This window comes from Callorhinus ursinus, unplaced genomic scaffold, assembly GCF_003265705.2.
Source record: "Callorhinus ursinus isolate GAN/ISIS: 27379988/994484 unplaced genomic scaffold, GSC_fseal_2.0 scaffold1, whole genome shotgun sequence".
NCBI classification, from domain to species: domain Eukaryota; kingdom Metazoa; phylum Chordata; class Mammalia; order Carnivora; family Otariidae; genus Callorhinus; species Callorhinus ursinus.
In genome coordinates, this window is record NW_027397063.1 from 68,710,277 (window position 1) to 68,730,940 (window position 20,664).

A 20,664-nucleotide genomic window follows, 5' to 3' on the forward strand; every position below is an offset into this window, starting at 1 on the left:
TTTCCATTGCCCCACCTACAATGCAGTGCTGGCCTCATTCCCAGCCCTGAGCTACTGACAAGTAGGTTGCCAGTTCTTAAATATTCTCTATATAACAGGGCTTTAATACTAACCACCTAATCGTCTCTAAATATTAACATTCTTAATCCTCCCAGCCTGAGACCCTTCTCTCACAAAAGGAAACCAGGACACTAGCCTGGCCTAGGATCCATCCAAATGCCTTTTCCTCTCGGAGGTTGGTTGGGGGCGGGGGTGGTAGATTAGGATTTGCTTGCTTTCTCAGTCTACGATGAAAGACTTCGAAACATTTTGGCCACAGAGTCCATAGGTCAAGGAAAAAAAAACCTTAGAATAGGAGAAACCATATACGAAAAACAGGAAAAGAATGGCACTGCTTCAGATGAAGTGGTAGGAAATGGTGCAGAGCTTTCCCTACTTAGCTCTGCCCCTCCCCCTCCAATTCACTGGGCAAAGCCCAAGTCATCCAGGAAATATCCATTGAACAGAGTCGAGTGATCTGGGTTCCTGTTCCAGATCTGTGGTAAATCAATTCTGTGACCTCTAGCCAATGATCTGAGTTTTCTTGGCCTCCATTTCCTTATCTATAAAGACAAATGAGGAGACTGAACCAGAGCTTTCTGAGCCAAACTGATGATGAAAGCCTCCTGGAAGTCTTTAAGAAAATATGATCATAGCCCTGATACTGAGACATTCTGAGTACCTCATTTTAACACATTTCCTGCTGAACTGAATAGTCAGCCAGTGGACTGAATGATTTCTGACTCCTTTGTCATCCTCGGCTGCTGGTTCACATGTTGTCAGAGAGTTAAGATGGCAGCCTGTGCCTGCCGGAAGTTGTAAGTCATTAAATCAGTAAGTTGTGGAGCATAAATCAAGTATGCCTTGAGCCCCCACTGACAGAGAAGGCTGTGCCAACATCACTGTTCTAGGGACCCCACTGGCAGGATCAAACTAGGCTGGAGAGAAATCCCCTATGATCCCATGACAGTGCTCCCATCTCCCAACCCAAGCTCCCTGGGATACAGCCAGAATGCACCAGGCCCACTGCTCAAAATCAGCCTTTCTTTGATGACTCATCAGGCTATTTTTCCTGTCTCTCTTCGTATATCCACACAATTTCTTCCTCTAGCTAATATAGCTCAGTAGTGAAACTAATACTTTTCAGAAGAACAAAAAAAAAAAACAAAAAAAAAAAAACTGTAAGTGAAACTGGAGAATAATGAAATAATCCCAAAATAAGCATTTTGTTGAATGCTTTTACACCAGGCACTTTGCCAGAACATGTGAAGATGAATATAAAATTTTAGAATTTTTCAAAACCTTACTTGTCTTCCCTATGGAAAGCAACTGGCAAAATCTATCAAAATGATCTATCCTTTGATCTACACATTCCACTTCTGTGAAATCATACTACGGATGTTCTTGCATATGTGCAAAATGACAGATGTGTATGAAGAGTTCTTTGCAGCCTTATTTGTGAATAGCGAAATTTTGGAAATAAGGCACATATCAATCAATAGGGGACTTGTTAGATATAATAAGGGACACGTCCATACAATGGAACATGATGAATATGAAAAATTAGGAAATCCGTGCTAATATGGAATGATTTCAAAATGTATTATTAAGTGAAAGAAAAAATGTTCAACAGAAAAGATAAATATGTCACATTTTTGTATAAAAAAGAGAAGGGATGAGAATAAATATTTGCACGTGCTTGTATATGCTAAAGCAACTCTAGAAGGATACCTAGAAAATGCTAACAGTGGTCCCCTATGAGGGGGGAGGCACTTGATGGGACAGTGGATGGAGGTGACGTTTTACTGTACACCTTTTCAAAACCTAAACATTGAACATCAGTATGGTTTTTATAAAATGGTTGGGAGGTTTCTAGAGTACTGTCAATGTCCTCACTGAGTGTGGTATTCTCACCTTCAGCAGAAACAGTGGTTGTGCCTTTATGGAACAGTTAATCACTGTATCCTGATAGATTATTTTACTCTCTTCTGTTTGCCATTGTGGGTTGACTGGAATAAATAAACTTCAGCCACTCAGTGTAGAAAACGAGATAGTGTGTGAGCACTCTGACTTGTGTCTAGGGCAAGGTCTCTGCCTGCCGTGAGACCCATATTATGTCCTTATTATTCCAGATATCAGTTTACTCATTTGCCGAGGGGATAAGATAATAGTAACTGTAACAGAGCTGTTGGGAAATGCCAGAAGCATATGGGAACACTGAATAATAAAACACTGTATTTTCATTCTTTTTGTTAATATTAAATGGAGGGAAAATAGTTGTACCAGGATTTGGGGGTCTAATGGTCACTGCAAGGGAACAATTATCTCGAAGACTCCATGCCGTCTAAGACTAATAGGAAAGTATGAGGGAATAATAAGTACCCATCATCCAATACATATATATTTCTAATGCTAAATTTGAAGAAAAATCATGAGGAGGGATTCTTATTTACAAGTCATTACACAGCATATAGGCAATATCTTTTCTAATAGTTCAGCACTGAATGTCTTCAGTCAAAACAAACCTACTGAGGGAATTTCAAAGACGTGTGTGTGTGTGTGTTTCCCTATATTTCTGTAAGCTGGACTAGCCAGGGACCAGTTGTCACACAATTAATACTCCCATCTGCTGCTAATAGTTTCCCATGTACTGGACTCCTTAGCCAGACAGTAAGAGGAGGGGGCAGCATAGAGAGGAATGCTCCCAGGGACTCAGACACAATAGGATCTCTCTTGTGGGTGTCATCATGCCCAGATAGAAATCACTCTGTGGTAAACACATACGGGCAGAAAAACAGCTCTAAATTGGATGTGATTTGTAAAGTCCAGGGCAAAGTTGTCTCTCTTTGAAAATAAAGGAAATGCTTCTTATTTTATTAAGTGCCTACCCTCAGAACGAAACATCAACTTTATTACAATCTTCAAGGGATTTCAGTGTAAGGAGGGGAATCAAGAAATTTTTTGCCCAGTGAGATATGTAATTTCTAGACCAGGAAGAAGCTCACACAGACAATAACAATACAACTAATATATTTAGTTGTTCCCAATGAAAGAGCAAGACACAGGGAACCCTATAGTAAGAGAAGAGGAGAAGGGAGAGAGTATGAAAGCCAAATTAGTGTCATGAAAGCAATGACATCTTGCTACACAATGGGAAGTCCCAAACCTGCTTATTAAGGTCTCGTTCCTCACAATAGAACACAGGCTATAAAAAGGCCATGGGGAACCATTAATTAAATATTAAAAGATCAAATAGTTTTAGTCCCATTAGTTTGTATGTAATTTACATTCTCAAGTACAAATTTAGAGATAATTCCCCATCCCTAATCGCTTTCAACTTTCTGATAAGGTATCTGCAAATATAGAGTCCTACAGGGAGTTTAAAAATATCTTTCCCCATGCGTATCAAGTATTGTTCCTTTCATAAGAAGTTGCTTTTGAATATCAGTCTCCACAACTAAAGGGATTATCATAATATACCTCGAGTTATTAGCCTTGAGTGGTACTTTTGTTCAGAAAAGGCACTAGGCCTTTTTTTAGATATGTCTAAGCAATAAAATAGCAAATGAACAAAACAGGAGGAAAAAAATATCCAAGCAGAGTGATAGCAAGTACTTCAGACATTCATTCCTATGACCTCTCATTCATTGTCCAAGGTCAGAGGCTCTGGAGCGGTGGTAAAAAGTGTCAGGAGTCCTGGCTCTCAGTCTTGGCATGGCTCCTGAATTGCTGGTTGACTTTGGACAAGTCACATCTCCTTTGTGTGTTTCAGGGGTTGGATTAAATTTTCCTCTAAGGCCCCTTCTGGCTCTGAGCAAGAACATCGCTATGTTGGAAGGGCACAGTTCAGGAAATAAATAATAGTCTGGAAGCCTGTGGGTAGGAAGCAACATCCCAGACGCCCCATGAAATAACATAAGAGGTTTAAGGAACCAGATTGACTTCTTTTATGATCTGGTATGATCTAATACATGAGGTTATAATGCTAAAAAATGACTCTTGGGGGCACCTGGGTGGCTTAGTAGGCTAAGCAATCGACTCTTGATTTCAGCTCAGGTCATGATCTCAGGGTTGTGAGACTGAGCCTCTTGTTTGTCCTGAATTAATTTAAACTTCCAGAGCAGTCACATCTTTGTGTATCCAGCTTGCAACTCATATAATTGATCTTCTTATTATATCACTGGGCATCTACTCCTGGAGCCTAAGAAACTCAGTGCCATACTACCACAGCAAGCCAAAGAGTAACTTTCCTTTCTGGGTTAAAAGATACAAGTAGGAAACAACTTACATGTCCATCAAAAGTTGAATAAATTGTAGCATATCTCTATAGTGGAATGTTATTGAATTGTGAAAAATGAGTTTATGGAGGTATAGTTATTGACACAGAAATATTTTTATGCAACGAATTGTACACATGAGGAAATAAATAAGACAGGATATACACCAAAATGTATAAGCACACATTCAATATACTTTGGTTAATGTTGGGCAGGGAGATTATGGTGGCTTTTATTTTGCTTATAGACATTTTTCTTTTTAATTTTTCCAATAAGCTACCTTTTGTGAAATGATTTTAAAACATTTAATAAAATGCTTGATCAAGGAATTCCTCAACTCATTTACTTACTGTTCTTCTGAATTTACAACCTATATGCTTTAAATTCTTGCACTGTAATAAACTTACTTCTTTTTAATTGTTTCTTGAGATCATAGAAATATGAATTGGGAATTGGGAAACTTGGGTTCTAACCCTAGCTTTAGCACTTACTACTAGCGTCTTGGGCAAGTTGGTGCTTATTAATGGTTATGACACTGGACAAGCAACAACCCCTCTCTGGGCCTTAGTTACTTCTGAAAACGAGAGTGTTGACTAGCTCGTTGGTGCTCAAGGTGTGGTCTGTGGACAGATTGCATCTTATTGCCAGAGGATCTATATAAATGCAGAATCTAAGACCTTCCTCTAGGCCAACTGAATCAGACCAGCATTTTCACAAGATTTGCAGGTCATTTGTTTGCATGATAAAATGGAGAACCAGTGGACCAGATCATCTGTCGATCTCGTTTCAGCTCTAAGAAATGATACTTTATGATGAATCTTTCATAGATCCGAATCATTCAGAGCCGGGGTCTTATTGAATTATTCCCTGAGAAATGAATTAGTTTCCTTAACTCAAACCTCTTTACTGCTATAGACGCTATACATCTACATTTATATCTCCTTCTGAAAGTCATGGTGAGGTCACGGGCATCTTAATGTCACTCCCTATGACCAACTACAGAAATGGGAATGCCAAATCAACAAGAAAGGGAGAAAGCATTCATAATAGCAATGAGATGCTGCTTAGGAAATGTTAATAGACGTGTCATACACTGTACTAAGAATATTTACAAAATCAGCCTATTTAAACCTCTGTATAAAACTAGTATTTTATCCACACATTGCAAATGAGGAAATTTATAGGTATAGATAAAAATATAAAAATACATATAAAGCACATTCATTATACTCACATGCTCACAGAATATATATTATGTGGTCTGAAGGAGAGCAAATGCTGAGTGCCTTGGGAATGTAGCCCTCACAGCTCCTAAAGAATCCTCAAGTCTACTTTAAACTCATTAACATTAGAAGCTTTCCCTCCCAACATCTTGAGAACTTAGGGCTTGTTTCTATATACCCGAGGGAGAAGATATTCTTCACATGGACTGGAGTCAGTCATTGACTGACTTAGAAAGGGGCCATACGTGCAGTTGTACATGAGGTGGGAAGAGCTCTGGACTTAGAGACAGGAGATACAGATTCTTGCTAAAGCTATTCCACTAATATTGTGTGACTTGGTCAGGTCACTTCACTCCCCTGAAGCTGCACTGTTTACAATGAAGCAAGAGTGCTAAGTCCTCCCCTGCCTACCTTACAGTGTGGCTCCAGGGAACTTCACTTGATAAGTTTCATAGAGCCACACAAATAAAAGCATCATTCAAACAAACAAAGAAAAGCTCCATGGTGGCTTCAAACTGTGTCGATTTAGCTAAGCTAAAACTACATTTTTCTAGAATTTCTTTTCCTGTTTCCCAATTAGAGTTGGCCACAAGAGACATTAGTGTCAGACTGGCAAGGCAGAAGTGACACATCGGTCATTTCCCTGCGGAAGATCAGTGCAGGCCCGCAGTGACTGCGGCAGCTCATATTCACGGCTGCTTCACTTGATGGCGTGGTGCAGCTTCAGGCCCATCACCAGATGCAAAGACAACAGCTTTGCAGAGACTCCCCAGCCAGCTCTCATGACTGCACCAGCTTCTGAGCACAATGAATCTCTTATTCCATACCACTCATGGTTGTTATCTCATCAAACTGTGACTGATACATCATCATTACCAAAGATGAGACAACTTTAGGGGATGCTTTGATTTCCTTCACAGATGTATCTTACAACTTAATTTTGCTTATTCAATAACGTTCACATACTTTAGAAAACAAACTATATGCTCTGCCTAGACAAAGACGCTCACACAAACACGCACATAGCATAGCACCTACCAAAGCACCTTAACACATACGAGTGGCTAAATACAGATGATACGGGTATATCTTAGCTTCAAACATGCATGCGCACACGTGCGTGCACACATACGTACATACACACACACATACACACACACTGAGTCACATTAGCTGGATTTTTATCTTAACCAAAGATGTTTTAAAAGCTACCAAATCAGGATTCATTAAAACTTTGTAAATTGTCACAATGTCTTAGCCACCATTTAATTATAAGATTGAGTTGAGAAAAACCTTTTTTCAAGATGTGTCCCACGTATGCTTCAAAGATGAGATACTCTCCTTTGTCACACTGTACAATCCCCAGTTTTGCCACTGACTGATTATAGCCTGTGAGCCAGCAATTACTGTGTAAACAAGAACATTGAAGGATTGGCAAAGAACATTGATAAGTATGAAGGAGGGTTCGAGAGAAAGAGAAAAGTACTCAAACCCAGGAAGCACTCTCCACTTGATCCAAATGCTAGAAGTTCAAAATACCTTTTTTTTTCTTTTTAAGAGAGAGTGAGTGAGCAGGGGAAGGGGGAGAGGGAGAGGGAGAGAGAGAATCTCAAGTAGGCTCCACACCCAGTACAGTGCAGAGCCTGACATGGGGTTCAATCCCACAACCCCCAAGATCATGACCTGAGCCAAAATTAAGAGTCAGATACTCAACCGACTGAGCCACCCAGGCGCCCCATCATTCTTTGTATCTAGATATACAAACCCCATCCTCATTACCCATCCATCCATTTACTTTCTCAGCTCTAATGCTCAGGTAAAAGAGGTCAGCTGCAGACAGCAGCCAAAGGTTTGGGATTTCGAAATGCCTGCTCCCACATGTAACACCAGCAGCCCAGTGTAGACCCTGAGGTTCAATCCATTCTCAGCAAGCCTTTCCACTCCATCACCCATGTCTTTTTCAAACATGCAACAAATAACCACTCTGGGCACACAACTTTATATTCTAGCTGCTTGGGTTTTCTCTCCATAGATCATTAATCTGTGGAGATCAGGTTTAACATGAACACAGGACTGAGGAGCCAAAGATCCACAGACACTGGATAACCGACTTCTCCTCAATACTACCTGGTTATCAAAAATAGACCCTTAACTTCTCTGAAATTCAGCCCCTTCACCTGTAAAATGGGGAGAAGGATAACTAATTCACAGTTATTATGACTATTACATGAGATAACAAATGTGAAAATACTTGGTAATATTAGAATATTGTAAGAATTGTCTTGTACAGTACTTCAGGGCACCAAAAACTTTACCCGTGTAGCAAAGTACTTCCGTGAGACAAAAGGTCGGTGATAAGGATTGGGGTACAGTGTTGATTCGGTCACACTTGGCTGCCTTGAAATCTGCCTTGGCTCTGGGTCCATGCCTGGGTCCCCCTCCTCCGTGGACAGCTGGTCAGTCTCAGAGGGTTGGTAATCTCCCTCTTGCTTCAGGGATACAGGCTGGAATCCTTCAAAACTCCTAATCATTGACATTTCTTCTACCTAAAACAAGAGAAGAAACAATCTTTTCATTAGGGAAAAAATAAAGGGAAAAGAAGTCACCTCTGTCCTGGCCAGGGCAAAAAGTCGACAGGGTGCAAATGATGCTCCTGAAACTGACAAAGGCACTCACATGTTAACTAAACAAAGGCCTTAATGAATGCAGTTCAATAACACAGACTGCATTACCCTGTGGGGCCATTTACCAGGGGAGCGAAGCAGAGACCCTCTAGACAGACAAAAGGGGGTTGCAAGTAGGTCCATTTTCCCACCTTGAATCCCAGAGGACAAGAAGTGGAGTACGGAGATGGCAGTATGAAATAATTACCAAGCAGCTGATCTTCATGATTTCATAGAATTTTTGCTTAAAAACCCACCAGCCTGCCAACATATTTAACAGGTAAATGGAATGATAATGCACCTTCTTGAATGCTGCTTGGGTAGTAATAGGGCACAAAAGCACTTAGAACTGAGCATATTTTGACTCAAAAAACAACAATTCTAAAATTCTATCGTAAGGAAATAATTTAGACAAATGCCCAAAAAGATCAATATTGAAGTAGTTCATCACATGTCTCTAATAACAGAAAAATACACAACTTTATGTCTAATAGCAAAACATTTATAAAACAGCCACATTAGACACTCAAACAACATTGTATCTAATACCAAAAGAATATAGTAAAACTAAGAACTGGTCAGTAGGGAACTGGCTAAATACATTATATAAAAAAGTGAAATATAATGTAGTCATTAAAAATATAAATGCATATTTTTATCATGGAAATCTGTCCAAAATATATTGTTAGTGGAAAAACATTATGAATAATTATGACTTACTATATTCAAATGGGTTAAAATAATTCAGATTCAAAAAGAAAAAAAGAAAGAAGAAAGGAAACTGGGAGTTGAATATGTACATACATGTATTGAGTGACAGGGCTAGAAAACGTCTAAAAAGAAATCAGAGAGGGAGATGAACCATGAGAGACTATGGACCATGGGAAACAATCTGAGGGCTTCAGAGGGGCAGAGAGTGGGAGAAGGGGTAACAGGGTGATGGGTACTGAGGAGGGCACATGCTGTAATGAGCACTGAGTGTTATACTTAACTAATGAATCATTGAACACTACATCAAAAACTAAAAAAAAAAAGGAAATAAAATAGAATATTAACGGTTATTTCTGGATGAGGTTATTTTAATTTTTTGTTTTCATAAGTCTCTGGATGCTTACAATGAGTATATATAAGTAAAAACACGATAAACTTATTTCTATTCTGTAAATATACAGCAGAATTAAACAAAATAAATAGAAAGCACACACTAGCCTAGTAAAAAGCACCCCTACATCAGGTCACCATTTCCAAGCTGAGGCCAGATAGGCAGACCTGCAGTAAGTACACCGTCCATGCTACATAGAAGGTAGGTTTTGTGCCTGGCTTCACTGTGACTTGGGAACACCATCTTATCCTCAGAGCTGCCTCAGTGCTCCTAATCAGATAAATCTCATTCCCTCGATTCTTGTGAAACACTAGACAGTGAGAAACAGCCCCAACCCCAGCAAGTGTACATTCTTAACATTGGAATTAGAGTATTCAAGAGAGGTAAAAATAGTATGAGCATATAACCTACTGCCTAAAGCTGGACACTTTGGAGCATGAAAAACATACTATTAAGAATTATGTCAGAATGAGAGAGTAAATCGGGATTATCTCAGGCAAAGGTGGACATACACAGTCACCCTGAGGGGTTTGAATGCAGGAGAAAACACAGCTGGTTAGGGGGGCTCACCAGTGAAAAGCCCTCCACAGTCCCCATCTGATCCTCCCAGCAACCCTAGAAGATGATTTTACCTGCATCTCTCTGGGGATCACAGCGTTTAGGGGACCCACCCAGGGCACACTCAGATCATCGTGGCAGCACCGGGATGCCCACCCCGGGCTCCCAACCATGCTTCCTGTCAATCCAGCACGCCCATCATGAGGCACGCTGTGTTGCAGCAGGAAGGCTTTGCTGAGTCTTCAGTAATTTTTTTAAGTTAGATGCATAAAAGGCAGAGATTGGCCTGTAAGAAATACAAGGCGCACCCGCAGAAGCAGGAAAAATTGTGTGTGCATGTGCAAGTGTATGTGTGTATGTGTGTGTGGTGTGTGTGTGTGTGTGTGTGTGTGTGTGTGAGAGAGAGAGAGAGAGACAGAGACAGAGACAGAGACAGAGACAGAGAGAACAATCGGTGAAGCACTTTGGCCTCCCTGGCAGGTCTGTCACCTCAATCAAACAGTGGCTGTTGGAAGGAAGTGTGTTTCTAGAGTTCCCTGTAACCTGTTAAGGAAAGTTAGTGCCTTTGGGGAAGGAAAGCCTGCTTCTGTATTTGCCACACTCTGGGAACACACGCCTCACAACAGACATCTGCAGAAGGCTCCCGTGCCTGAAAAACAGAGGGAGGACTTAATTAGCACCACTTCCTCTCCCTCAGGCTGTCTTCTCTGGAAACACTCAGGGAAAAGAATCAGAGCACTTTGAGACCAAGCTGTTTGAGATCCAGGAAAGAAGGAAACTCAGCTCCAGTTAAATTCTTACAGCCACGAATCGTGGAAAATGGAACCCGGCTGCCTTACTCCGGGATGACTAGAGCTCTGCTCTAGTCACGGGGACATCTTTGTAAGGACAATGAATGTGACTTCTTCAACAACCTCCCCAATGTGAGAGGAGTGCCAAGCACCGAAGCGGCCAGCTCTATTCCTCATCAACCTCTGCCCAGCCAATGTTTCTCCCGAATTCAATAGATATGTTCTCCTACCTCTGCCTGAGTGGTATACATTGAAACACTAAAAGCATATTAATACTGAAAACAAATCTAGACAAATTCAAATGTTTCCACTGCCTTACATGGATAAAGCATGCCTTGCAACAGACCCATCTGGAGCCATTTATAATTTAAAAAGATCATTATTCTCTAACACTTCTTGGAATCTTAAATGTTAGCATTTAGTACTCAAGTAGCACAATTTCTAAGGAAAGTAAGGTCAAGGCTTAGAAAAGAATAAGTCCGTACTTTTTGACCTAATCTCATTCCAGGACACTCTGAAGAAGAAAAAGAGTGCAATATTAATTGCTTATTCTGGGAGGTAATGAAAAATCAGAAATCAACTAAACACCTAACAGCCAAGGAATTGCTAAGTCTGTCCAATTGATACCGTGCAGACATTTAAAATAACTTGCATAAGCACTGCTGCAGCAGGGAAGTAAAGGATGTATCTTCCTAGGTGAAAAAAAAAAAAAAAAAGCAAAAGCAAAAAACAAAGACTTTCTCTAGATAGGAGGATTTGAATAATTTTTACATTGGTAAAGAGCACAAGGAAAATACTTAGATTTATTGAGGTAGTTGGATTGAAACTGAATTTTTGCCTTTTAAAAAAAAGTTTTTGTAATTGTGTTAGTGCTGCTTTTGCAATAAGAAATAAAACATTTAATAAATATTTTGATTTGCAAATTCTGGTATAATCTGAAACTGCCCCTCACCCCCGACACGGAGGGCAAGGAGAGACCAAAGAAAAGACCAATCCAAATTGGTAAGGTGGCAGGTTTAACAAGCAAGGCAACTTACATATGAATTTGTCTTGGGCGCCTCAAGACAAGCACATCTCTGCATGTGCCCGCCAGAATCTTAAAAGTTTATACACAGGACATACCTGGATTCAGTCACATATAAGGTCAAAATGGTCTCAGCAATACCTTACTCTCTCTCTCTCTCTTTCTCTCTCTCTAGGCTGTGTCCTTCAAGTGGCTCCCACCGTGGGAATAGTGGGTGGCGTGTATGTTTCAAGGGCAGAGGAGGGAGAAGTTCCGATTGCCCTGGGGCTCGCTCAGGGGTCAACTAGTGGTCCTATCTTCTCCATGACCTCCTCAAATGTAACGCCAAATAAATATCTAAAGAAGCACTATTCTTCCTTCCGTTAGATGGTAAGAATTCTATATTTTTCAGCTGCCAGCAAATTCAGAGCTAAACTTAATACAGTATTGCAGTAAATAACTTACTTCTGGGTCCTCATCTAAGTATACCTGCCTCACTGTATACGTGCTTTCATCTGTGTTTCTGTGACTTTTTCTGATAATATTTCAGAAGCATATAGGGCATAAATTGTAGCTCGAGAATCAATGTCTAGTCCAACTCCTTCATTTTGCAAACTGCGGAATGCTCAGGAGGGGGACTCGCCCAAGGACACGCAGCTAAATAGAAACAAGACAGGACTCCTGACTCTCATTCACTGCTTCAAGTTGTATCACTTAGAAGAAAAGCAGAGAAGCAGTTATCAAACTTAGGTGTTGGTCAACTGGAAACAATTTTGTCTAATGTCTCCATCAGTCAGCTCTGCTTTGCTCTGGGATGGGAGATACACCTCCCATGGAACAAGGCTCACCCCAGTTTCTCTTGCATCCGCAGCAGGTACCCAGCACCCAGCCCTGTGAACTAAAGCTTTCTCCTCTACCTTGCAGTCAGGCTGACTTATCTCTTAGGTTCAACAGGCATAGTGCCTATGGTCCACAAACCTTTTAGGGGCTCAGGAAGCGTGTTAATTTATTTTAAAATTGGAAGAGACAAATTAAAAATTGCATGGTCAAAAGAAACGTTTTGATTTTTTTCTCATGTCAGGAAAAAAAGTGAAATTTGTAGGACACCCAAAACTTTTGGTTTTGCCTAAAACCGAAAAAATGGGGGAAGCATTTAAAGTCATAAAGAAATGTAAGTTTTAATATTGATAGTTATGGAAAGGTGGAGAGGTCCATAAAGGCTAAAGAGTTTTAGGCTCATGAAAATGATAATGTGGCCCTGAATTAAACCTACATCCTACTACAGACATTGCCTGCTTAATATTCCATTCTGGGACTCCATCCTAAATCATCAGAACTAGAAACATTCCCTACCCTTTCCAGTGCCTTCCAAACCTTTATTCTGGAAGATTCTGTTCCAGCTGAAAGATTTCTGTCCTGTGGACAAACTGTGCAATCTCAAGACAATTATTTTTTGCTTTATTAAAATCAAAGAGAGATCCAGAAGAGCTGACCCCAATAAATATTTGTTTTCTAGAAAAGCATACAAAGAACTATGCTGAAAACTTCTGATCAGCTTTAAAGAAGTAGCTGGCCACACTGAGTGGCCACCACTCCAACCAGAGGCAAAGAAAGGGAGAGTTTGGGGACTTTCTCGTTTTCACAAGAGTTTAATAAAGAATAGGTTAGACATAACAAAAAGAATCACAGAGATAACAGTAAAATAAACAGAGATAGCAGTAAACCTCAGGGCTGTTTCACGGTGAGCCTCTTTTCAAGGGCCATGCATGCCACTCTCCAGCACTATGTTCCCCCTTTTGCCATCCAGTTATAAGAAGTCCTTGGCTCCTCACCCTCTCTGCCTCCCTGGCAAGCCTGCACAGCTGTTTCTCCCTTACTTTCCCTGTCTTCTCCATGTATTTCCATGAGTCTCCATGGGATTGTTTTTAACCTATGCAACCCTATTGCAGGTGTCTTGTGATTTCCATAAAGCTTTTGAAATATTAATACCTACTTAAGGATCCCCATTACTGCCTCTCTGGATCCTTGGGCAGACAGAATGCCTAGTTAGGAAACACCCATCCACATTTTGTAAATGAGGAAACTGAGGCCCAGTTGGGTTCTGTTTCTCCCCTGAACTGTCCAGTTAGTCAATTAAAAAGAAGTAATAAAGAATGAAGTTATGGCCAGCCCGGGATTAAAAATACTCTTTCCAGAGGATTATCTGCGGGCCAGCTAGGAGCTTAGAAAAGTCCCTGGTTTGCTGACAAGAACTGCTGCCTCTTGCAGGTGAGGTAGTGCTGGGCTGGGGAGGGAGCGTGGGAGTAAGTTCCTGCGGATTATGTTGCTTTCAAAGAAGTCGACTGCTTTTCTGATGGTGACACCTCTACCCACTAGAAGGGGTTAACATGCTCGAGGCACATCCCCAAAATAAAAATCCACTTTTAATTTTGACATTTTGTAAAGGTAATTTATGTGAATTTATATGTGCAGCCTTTCCTGAGTCTCTTCGAGAACAGCCAAGGGATGTGTGGTGGATAAACAATACTCGAACACTTCCAAACTCCAACGAGCCCTCCTCGGTACCAGCTGAGATAAGAGAATTGGCAAACAAGCCTTCACAATTTCACATTTTGTGCATTAGGGATAACATGCCAGCAGGGCTGCTCTGTATCCTGGGGAAAAGTTGAATGGATGCAGGGTCTCTTCCCCCCCCAGCTGCCCCCTGGTGGGCAGGGTCCTGTGCTCATTCAGCAAGGGGGCGGGCGGAACATAAGGCCAGCATGAAGAACGCATCCCCACTCATTCACTGAGTAACCCTAGGGAAGTCACTCCTCTTTCTGCACCGCAGATTCCTCATCTGCAAAATGAGAGGCCAGACTTTATGGTTTGCATAAATGAGTAACTCATTTCAATCCAAGCAGATCCACTTCTGTGCTTTGGGATCTTTTCTGAAGCCTTCACGTGGGGAGAACACTATGCGAAAGTTTGAAAACTCTTGGAGTAATTATTCCCAAGTTTCCTTCCAGTTCAATAGCTCCACAAGATTTGATGGACTTTTCTCTAGTACCCAGAATATTCTAGATCTAAGTCTGGAGAGGTGGCTCATGTATGGTTTCCCCCATCTCATCTTCATTATGTGACTCCCATGAATATGGTAGTTCCCTGTGATGCACAGGCTGTGGGGCCAGAGGAAGACAACTGCCATGTCATGAATTTGGGTGCCCATTGTGAAGACTCTGGGGTGTTTGGCCGCCTCTGAATACCCTCCAGTGCAAATGGCTATCTATCTACATTGACCAGAGCTGATAGGGCATCCACTGGGCACCTCACTCAGGCCAGGGCTAGAGATACACTAAGGCCCCAATAAGTCTTCTCGCATTTAAAAAGGAAAACATGCAGAGATTTGCTGAGCCCCTCATACAAGACACATAATTTTTAAAGGGGGTTCTTTGAAAATATATACGGAAAAGAATTGATAAAGACAAAGATATTGACTAGAGAACTTTGTGAGATTACAGATCCCTTGTGACTCCCTGAGATTAATTTTCTTACACACTCCCACAAACACTTGTTTGGGTTTGAGTAAGGCTTGGGTCCCTGACTTGTAGCATTTATCTCGATGTTGTGTAATCCCCATGACATCCCTGTCTTCACTCCTGGGCCATGAGCAACTCTGAGCACTCATCTTTATAGCCCGGAATTGGCATGAGCATGGCATAAAGCAGCCACAAAGTACAAGTTCTCAAATGGACGCCCTGCTTGTTTCTCTGTCAGGTCTAAGTTTGAAAGGCAAGGCTTCTGTCAGATCCATTGTTGTTGGCACATGACCCCCTACCTCATACATGAGTACTCAGTAAACGTTGGTGGGCTGAGTAATGAAGCCCTGTGCTCAACAGGAATGGAAACATCTTCTGGACACACGCAGACACAGACACACATAGAAGCACGTGCCACACAGTCTTTCCTCCAAGAAGCTCATTGTCTAGCAGGCAATCGCAGACGTTGGTGATAGAGCCCCACTAGGAATTACGTGCACAAATACCCTGGAGAAAGAAGGCAGGATTAACAGGGCTGAGTGGAGGGAGGGTTGAGAGTGTGGGAAGTGAAAAGTGTGGAGAAAGGCTCCGTAGAGCCAACTGCATGTTGGAGACAGGCGAGGCCATTGTTGGCACAGCTGTGAGGTGTGAGGAGGGGGGTGTTCAAAAGACGGCAGGTAATATGGTATGTGTAGCTGAGACATCAGCTGCCCACCTCCAGCCCACACCCCTTGAGGAGCTGGTAACCCTTGCTTAAAATTGCCGCTCTCTGACGGGATGATAGTCGGAAGTCCTCCTCACACCTCCTCTCTGCATCACCACACCTCCATACCTGCTGGAACAGCTCCCGCACAGGCAGCCCAAATGCAGCATCGGGGCTGGCACTTGTAAGGGTTCCACTCTCCCCAGATGCTTCGTGAGATTAACACCACTAAGGATTGAGAGAAGTCATGGAGAGGTGAGTCGCATTGCATATGGTCCAACTTTGCACCATTCATCTGTTTCTTCTTTATTTCCAGGGTAACAATTTCTTCCTAGTATGTGTGTTTATTATTTGAAGGACATATCTGTTTCATCCACATCTCCAAGTCACTCGGCTTCTCCCCTTCAGCACCCCGAATAAATGGAGTTCCCCCACGAAGATAAATTCTGGAGGTAGCTATTAATATACACTTGTACAAGGATTTGTGAGTTGGGGAGGAGCTGGCTGGGGATGTGCTTGATAAGGCAGAAGGAAGCCAATCTGTAAGCCAGGAGTCACACGTAGTGACTTATCTCACACAGTAGAGGTGTCCTAACTAGCAATTGGCCTGACCGTGAAAAGCCTAGGACAGGGAGGGGGACAGAAAAGTGGTGGAATTCTCCTCCTGGGAAGAAAAAGAATTAAGGCTAAATCACCAACCCTCCAACCCCCTCCAAAAGAAAGAAAAAAATCAGCCTGCAAAGAACTGACCAGAACAAAGATGTTGGGTCCAGATGATGTACTTCAAGGGGAATATAAGCTCTCAAATATGGTTTCCACAAACAAGTGGAAAAGAAAGGAGCAGAGAAATCAAAAGAATCAACAAAGGGCAACAATTAAGCCTACATCAGCCTCTTTTCTTCCTTCTCCAAAGTAAATAGGTTCCCTGATTTTGAAGCTTCTGATTCAGAAACTAGATGGTTGACAATGCTTAGAAATGAGAACAAGTCTCTTTCCCAGTAATTGGGACATCCCAGGGGAGTGTGTGGATTATGTCACCAGGATTACTACCTACCCAGCATTCGTCCCAGTGCCAGGGAGCAGTACTAGCACACATTCCACAACCAGATGTTCCTGGCTGGGAGCTTTGTTGAAGGAGGTCGCCCCCAAGCCTGGGTTTCCTGCTAGGCCAACTGTGACTTCTCACGTAAGATTTTGTGAAATTCAGGGAAAGACATTCATCCAAATGCTGACAATAGTTCTCCCGCCCCACCAAAATAAAAACTGCATCATTATTTTAATGGCATTTTTATTAGAAACATTTTTATTGAAGTATGACATGCATTCAAAACATCGTAAATGTACAGATCAATGAAGGATCATAAAATAAACACACCCAGGTAACTACCACATAGGTCAAGAAATACCATAGTAATGGCACATTGACAGGATTATTTTTCTCAAAGTAAATACTCGGTTGGTTTCAAATGATGGAATCCAAGAGCACTGCCAGACATTTTAGATATCTGACAACACCCTCATTTTACAAATAAGAAACCAGATGCTCAAAGAAGTGACTTAGCTCAGGTCAAAAAGCAAGTTAGAAGAAGAGCCAGGGTTTCAGGCTCCTCTTTCCTGTTCTTATTGCCTCCAAATCCTAGGAAGGCTTAGCTGGCCTACGAAGAAGGGAAACCTACTCTTTATGATGACTCTTTTCTCCAAGAGTCTGAGGTTCGCCCTCTCTTGGCTTCATAAAGCCCATCTCTGAGGAGCTGTCCTGGAGACACCTCTCTAAAGCCCACACAAATGATTGTTTCTTCTGTGAGGGCCTGCTGGTATATTATCTGACACACGGTAAAATATTTGTTAAATGAATTAATAAAGAGACACTTCACGATGTCAATGGATGCTTCTCAAATTCTCCCTCTTCTATTTCCATGTTCAGACTGGTCATTTTGACACATGGCCTGTGAGATAACCTTCCCCTTTATTCTGAAGAGGGTGAGGGACCACCAGCTGTGTCACTTGAGGAACAGTAGAAGGACCTGGAGAATTTTAGTTGAGAAGAAAGAAAATGTGGAGGACACTGACCGTTCTCTTCAGATACCTAAAGGATTGCCAGAAGAAAATGAGCACATTTATTCCATTTGACCTTAGACGCATAAGAAAGGTGAAGAATCTTTTGTTTTTCATGACCAACCTTCTTTTAAAAAATGGCCTACCCATGTTGTCTCTATTTAATTTTATCTCATTCACACCTGAATCCATAGAAATCTGCTTTTCAGTCCCTTTGAAATATTCCCAACAAAGCTCTTGTGACTGAATCCAATAGGTACTTTCCATTCTTTATCTTCCTTGATCTTCTTTAGGGCTCTTGACTGTTGACATCATCCTTCTTGAAATTCTTGTGTCCTTCTGTCCCTTGGAAATGCACATTCCCAGTGGTCTTTCTACTTGCTTGTTCACTGCATTTATTTCTTTCAGGGAGACCCCACCACAAACACACAACACACACCCATATCTTGCATGCTGATGTTTGTCAGAGCACACTCTGGATGTTCTCTATAAGCAAGCTCCTTCGTTCTTACTGCTTAGTCATAACCTATAGATCTATGATTCCCAGATCTGTATCTCCAGTCAGATCTCTCTCCCAGGCTCAAATCCATCTAAACAACTGCCTACTAGACACATCACCTTTGTTGACCCACAGGTACTTCAAACTCATTTTATCCAAAGAGGAACCTCATCGTCTTCGTACCTCCCCCATAAACTTGTTCCTCCTTTTTATTCTAATCTCAGGGAGTGATACCACAGCTATACAGCTGCTCAGGCCAGAAGTCTGCCTGATTCTCTCTTCTTGTCCAATACTTAGCCACCAGACACCTACCTAGTCCTAGAGCTCTTAATTCCTCAGTATCTAGTGAATCCTCTACTTTGCTCCACTGCTTTTGCCATGGCTTAAGTTTACCTTTTGTGGGTCATTATAAAGGTCCTCTAACCGGTTTCTCTCCAATATTTCTCTCTCAAATTCATGCCGCACACAGCAGGAAGACTAATCTTTCTAAAATACAAATCAGATTATGTAACTGGCCACTTAACCTTCAATGAATCCTCACTGCACTCCAAATAAAGTAGGAGCTCCTGCGCACGGCAGGCATGATCTGAACTCCTACTCACCTACAGAGGCTCATGTCTCACCAAGTCTCTTCCCTCCCTTTTCTTTTCCGTCTTCTTCTTCCATCTTCCCTGTCACACCCCAGCACTCACAACCTGTGCTTCAGCCATACTCCTCTACCTTTAGACTCATAAATCCACCAAGCTCTTTCTCAGTTCCTTTACCTGATAACTCCTGTTGCCCTTTTTGTCTCAACTTAGAAAGCAGCTAGAGGCTTCCCTGACCAATCTTGTCTCATAACTTACATGCTTCTCTACTGTTTCTCCTTGCAGACTGTGATTATCTTTATGACAGTACTTATCACACTATATCACATCCATCTCTTAACTCAACGTTCACATTCTCCTCACTAGTTCGTAAAATAGTTGAGGATAGGGACAGGGTTTTCTTACTACTATATGCTTAGCACCAAGTAGAGCACATAGATAACATTCATTATGTGTTAGCCAAGCAAATGGATCAGTAATAAATATCTTTATTCCATGGAGCACCCATGACAGAAAAGCAAAGGAGGTTCAGCTTAGAGAGTCTGTACTCAGATGTGATGGAATCAGACCTGGAAAGAGAAGATTTGAAACCCTTTATTCTGAACCAGGCTCCAAACTTACCAGTTCCCATAAGCTTCACAGGAATGGCAATTTAGAAATGCAATTTTTCCTATGCTTTCCAGCTACCGTGATCTTTTATCAAATCAGTTCTTTAGTCGTTGCCTACAATTGGTCTCTGTGAGTAGTTTCTGAGCTCTGTGAGGGAATGAACCATGGCCTCTTTTGTCCTCTTGGATGCCCACAGGATACTTAACCCTCTGTGCAGGACAGCTAGCTCAGTCACAGTGGAGGTCACAGAAGACGTCTGCACCACCAGAGACAGAGTCTCTGGAAAGGAAAAAGTCACTTCTGCCTCAAACTACCCTGATGGGTAGGTGACAATTAATGAGAACCTTTCCCGTGAACAGGTCTAGGAACAGAAGGAGTAGAGGAGGTCTTATCCTGAAACCAAAGGGCAATATTTGGGAATAGGCACTTGAAAGGGGTAGAACAAGACCAGATAGGGGAGCCTGAGGTCTTAAAAACAGATATTGCTAACTTTTCATCTTGTTGGGGACCATAACTGAAAGATAACCCATGTTTTTTTAGTGAAATATACATTGAAGTCCAATGCAGAATGCTAAACAAGACACCAAATGGGACAAAATAATTTAGCTCTAAGAAAGTGTTAGAGTTATATCATCCTAAGGCAACTTTGACCCAATTCCATTCATCCTAGGTGAGAATGTTAACACCTGTGATTCAGCTTGTTCTACAAGATGCCAAGAGGATCCAAGTAGGTCCAGAGAACACCACCCAGAGAGGGAAAAGGCAAGAGAACTGAAGCAGAGCATTATTCTCCCATGCAAATAATGAAGGCCAGCATACAGGTATAGAGAAATAAGAGTTGTGTTTCAGGAAGGACCTTCAGATTCATTATAAGATGATTTAAGAAAAGTAGACAGTTCAGAATGCTAAAGAATAAAAAGTAAAGAAAAAAATTATATTAGCTTGCTGTAGTTAGATAAGAGACAGAGATGAAGAATAATAACATCAGTCACAAAAGGCCTTTTCTTTTTCTGTATTTCAGTAAGAAAACAAAACAA

At 41.6% G+C, this 20,664-nt stretch overlaps 1 protein-coding gene across 3 annotated transcripts in view; it reads right to left on the reverse strand.

Annotated features, from left to right (window-relative positions):
- Positions 1 to 20,664, reverse strand: part of TPRG1 (tumor protein p63 regulated 1) — a 219,941-nt gene that overhangs the window by 112,913 nt on the left and 86,364 nt on the right. For 2 of the 3 annotated variants that reach the window (XM_073895678.1, XM_025876780.2), the window contains one exon: positions 7,855 to 8,085. In XM_073895678.1, coding sequence (XP_073751779.1) covers positions 7,855 to 8,076 — 222 coding nt within the window. In that variant the 5' untranslated portion in view covers positions 8,077 to 8,085. The remainder of the gene's footprint in view (positions 1 to 7,854; positions 8,086 to 20,664) is intronic. The other variant, XM_073895673.1, reaches the window with a different exon arrangement.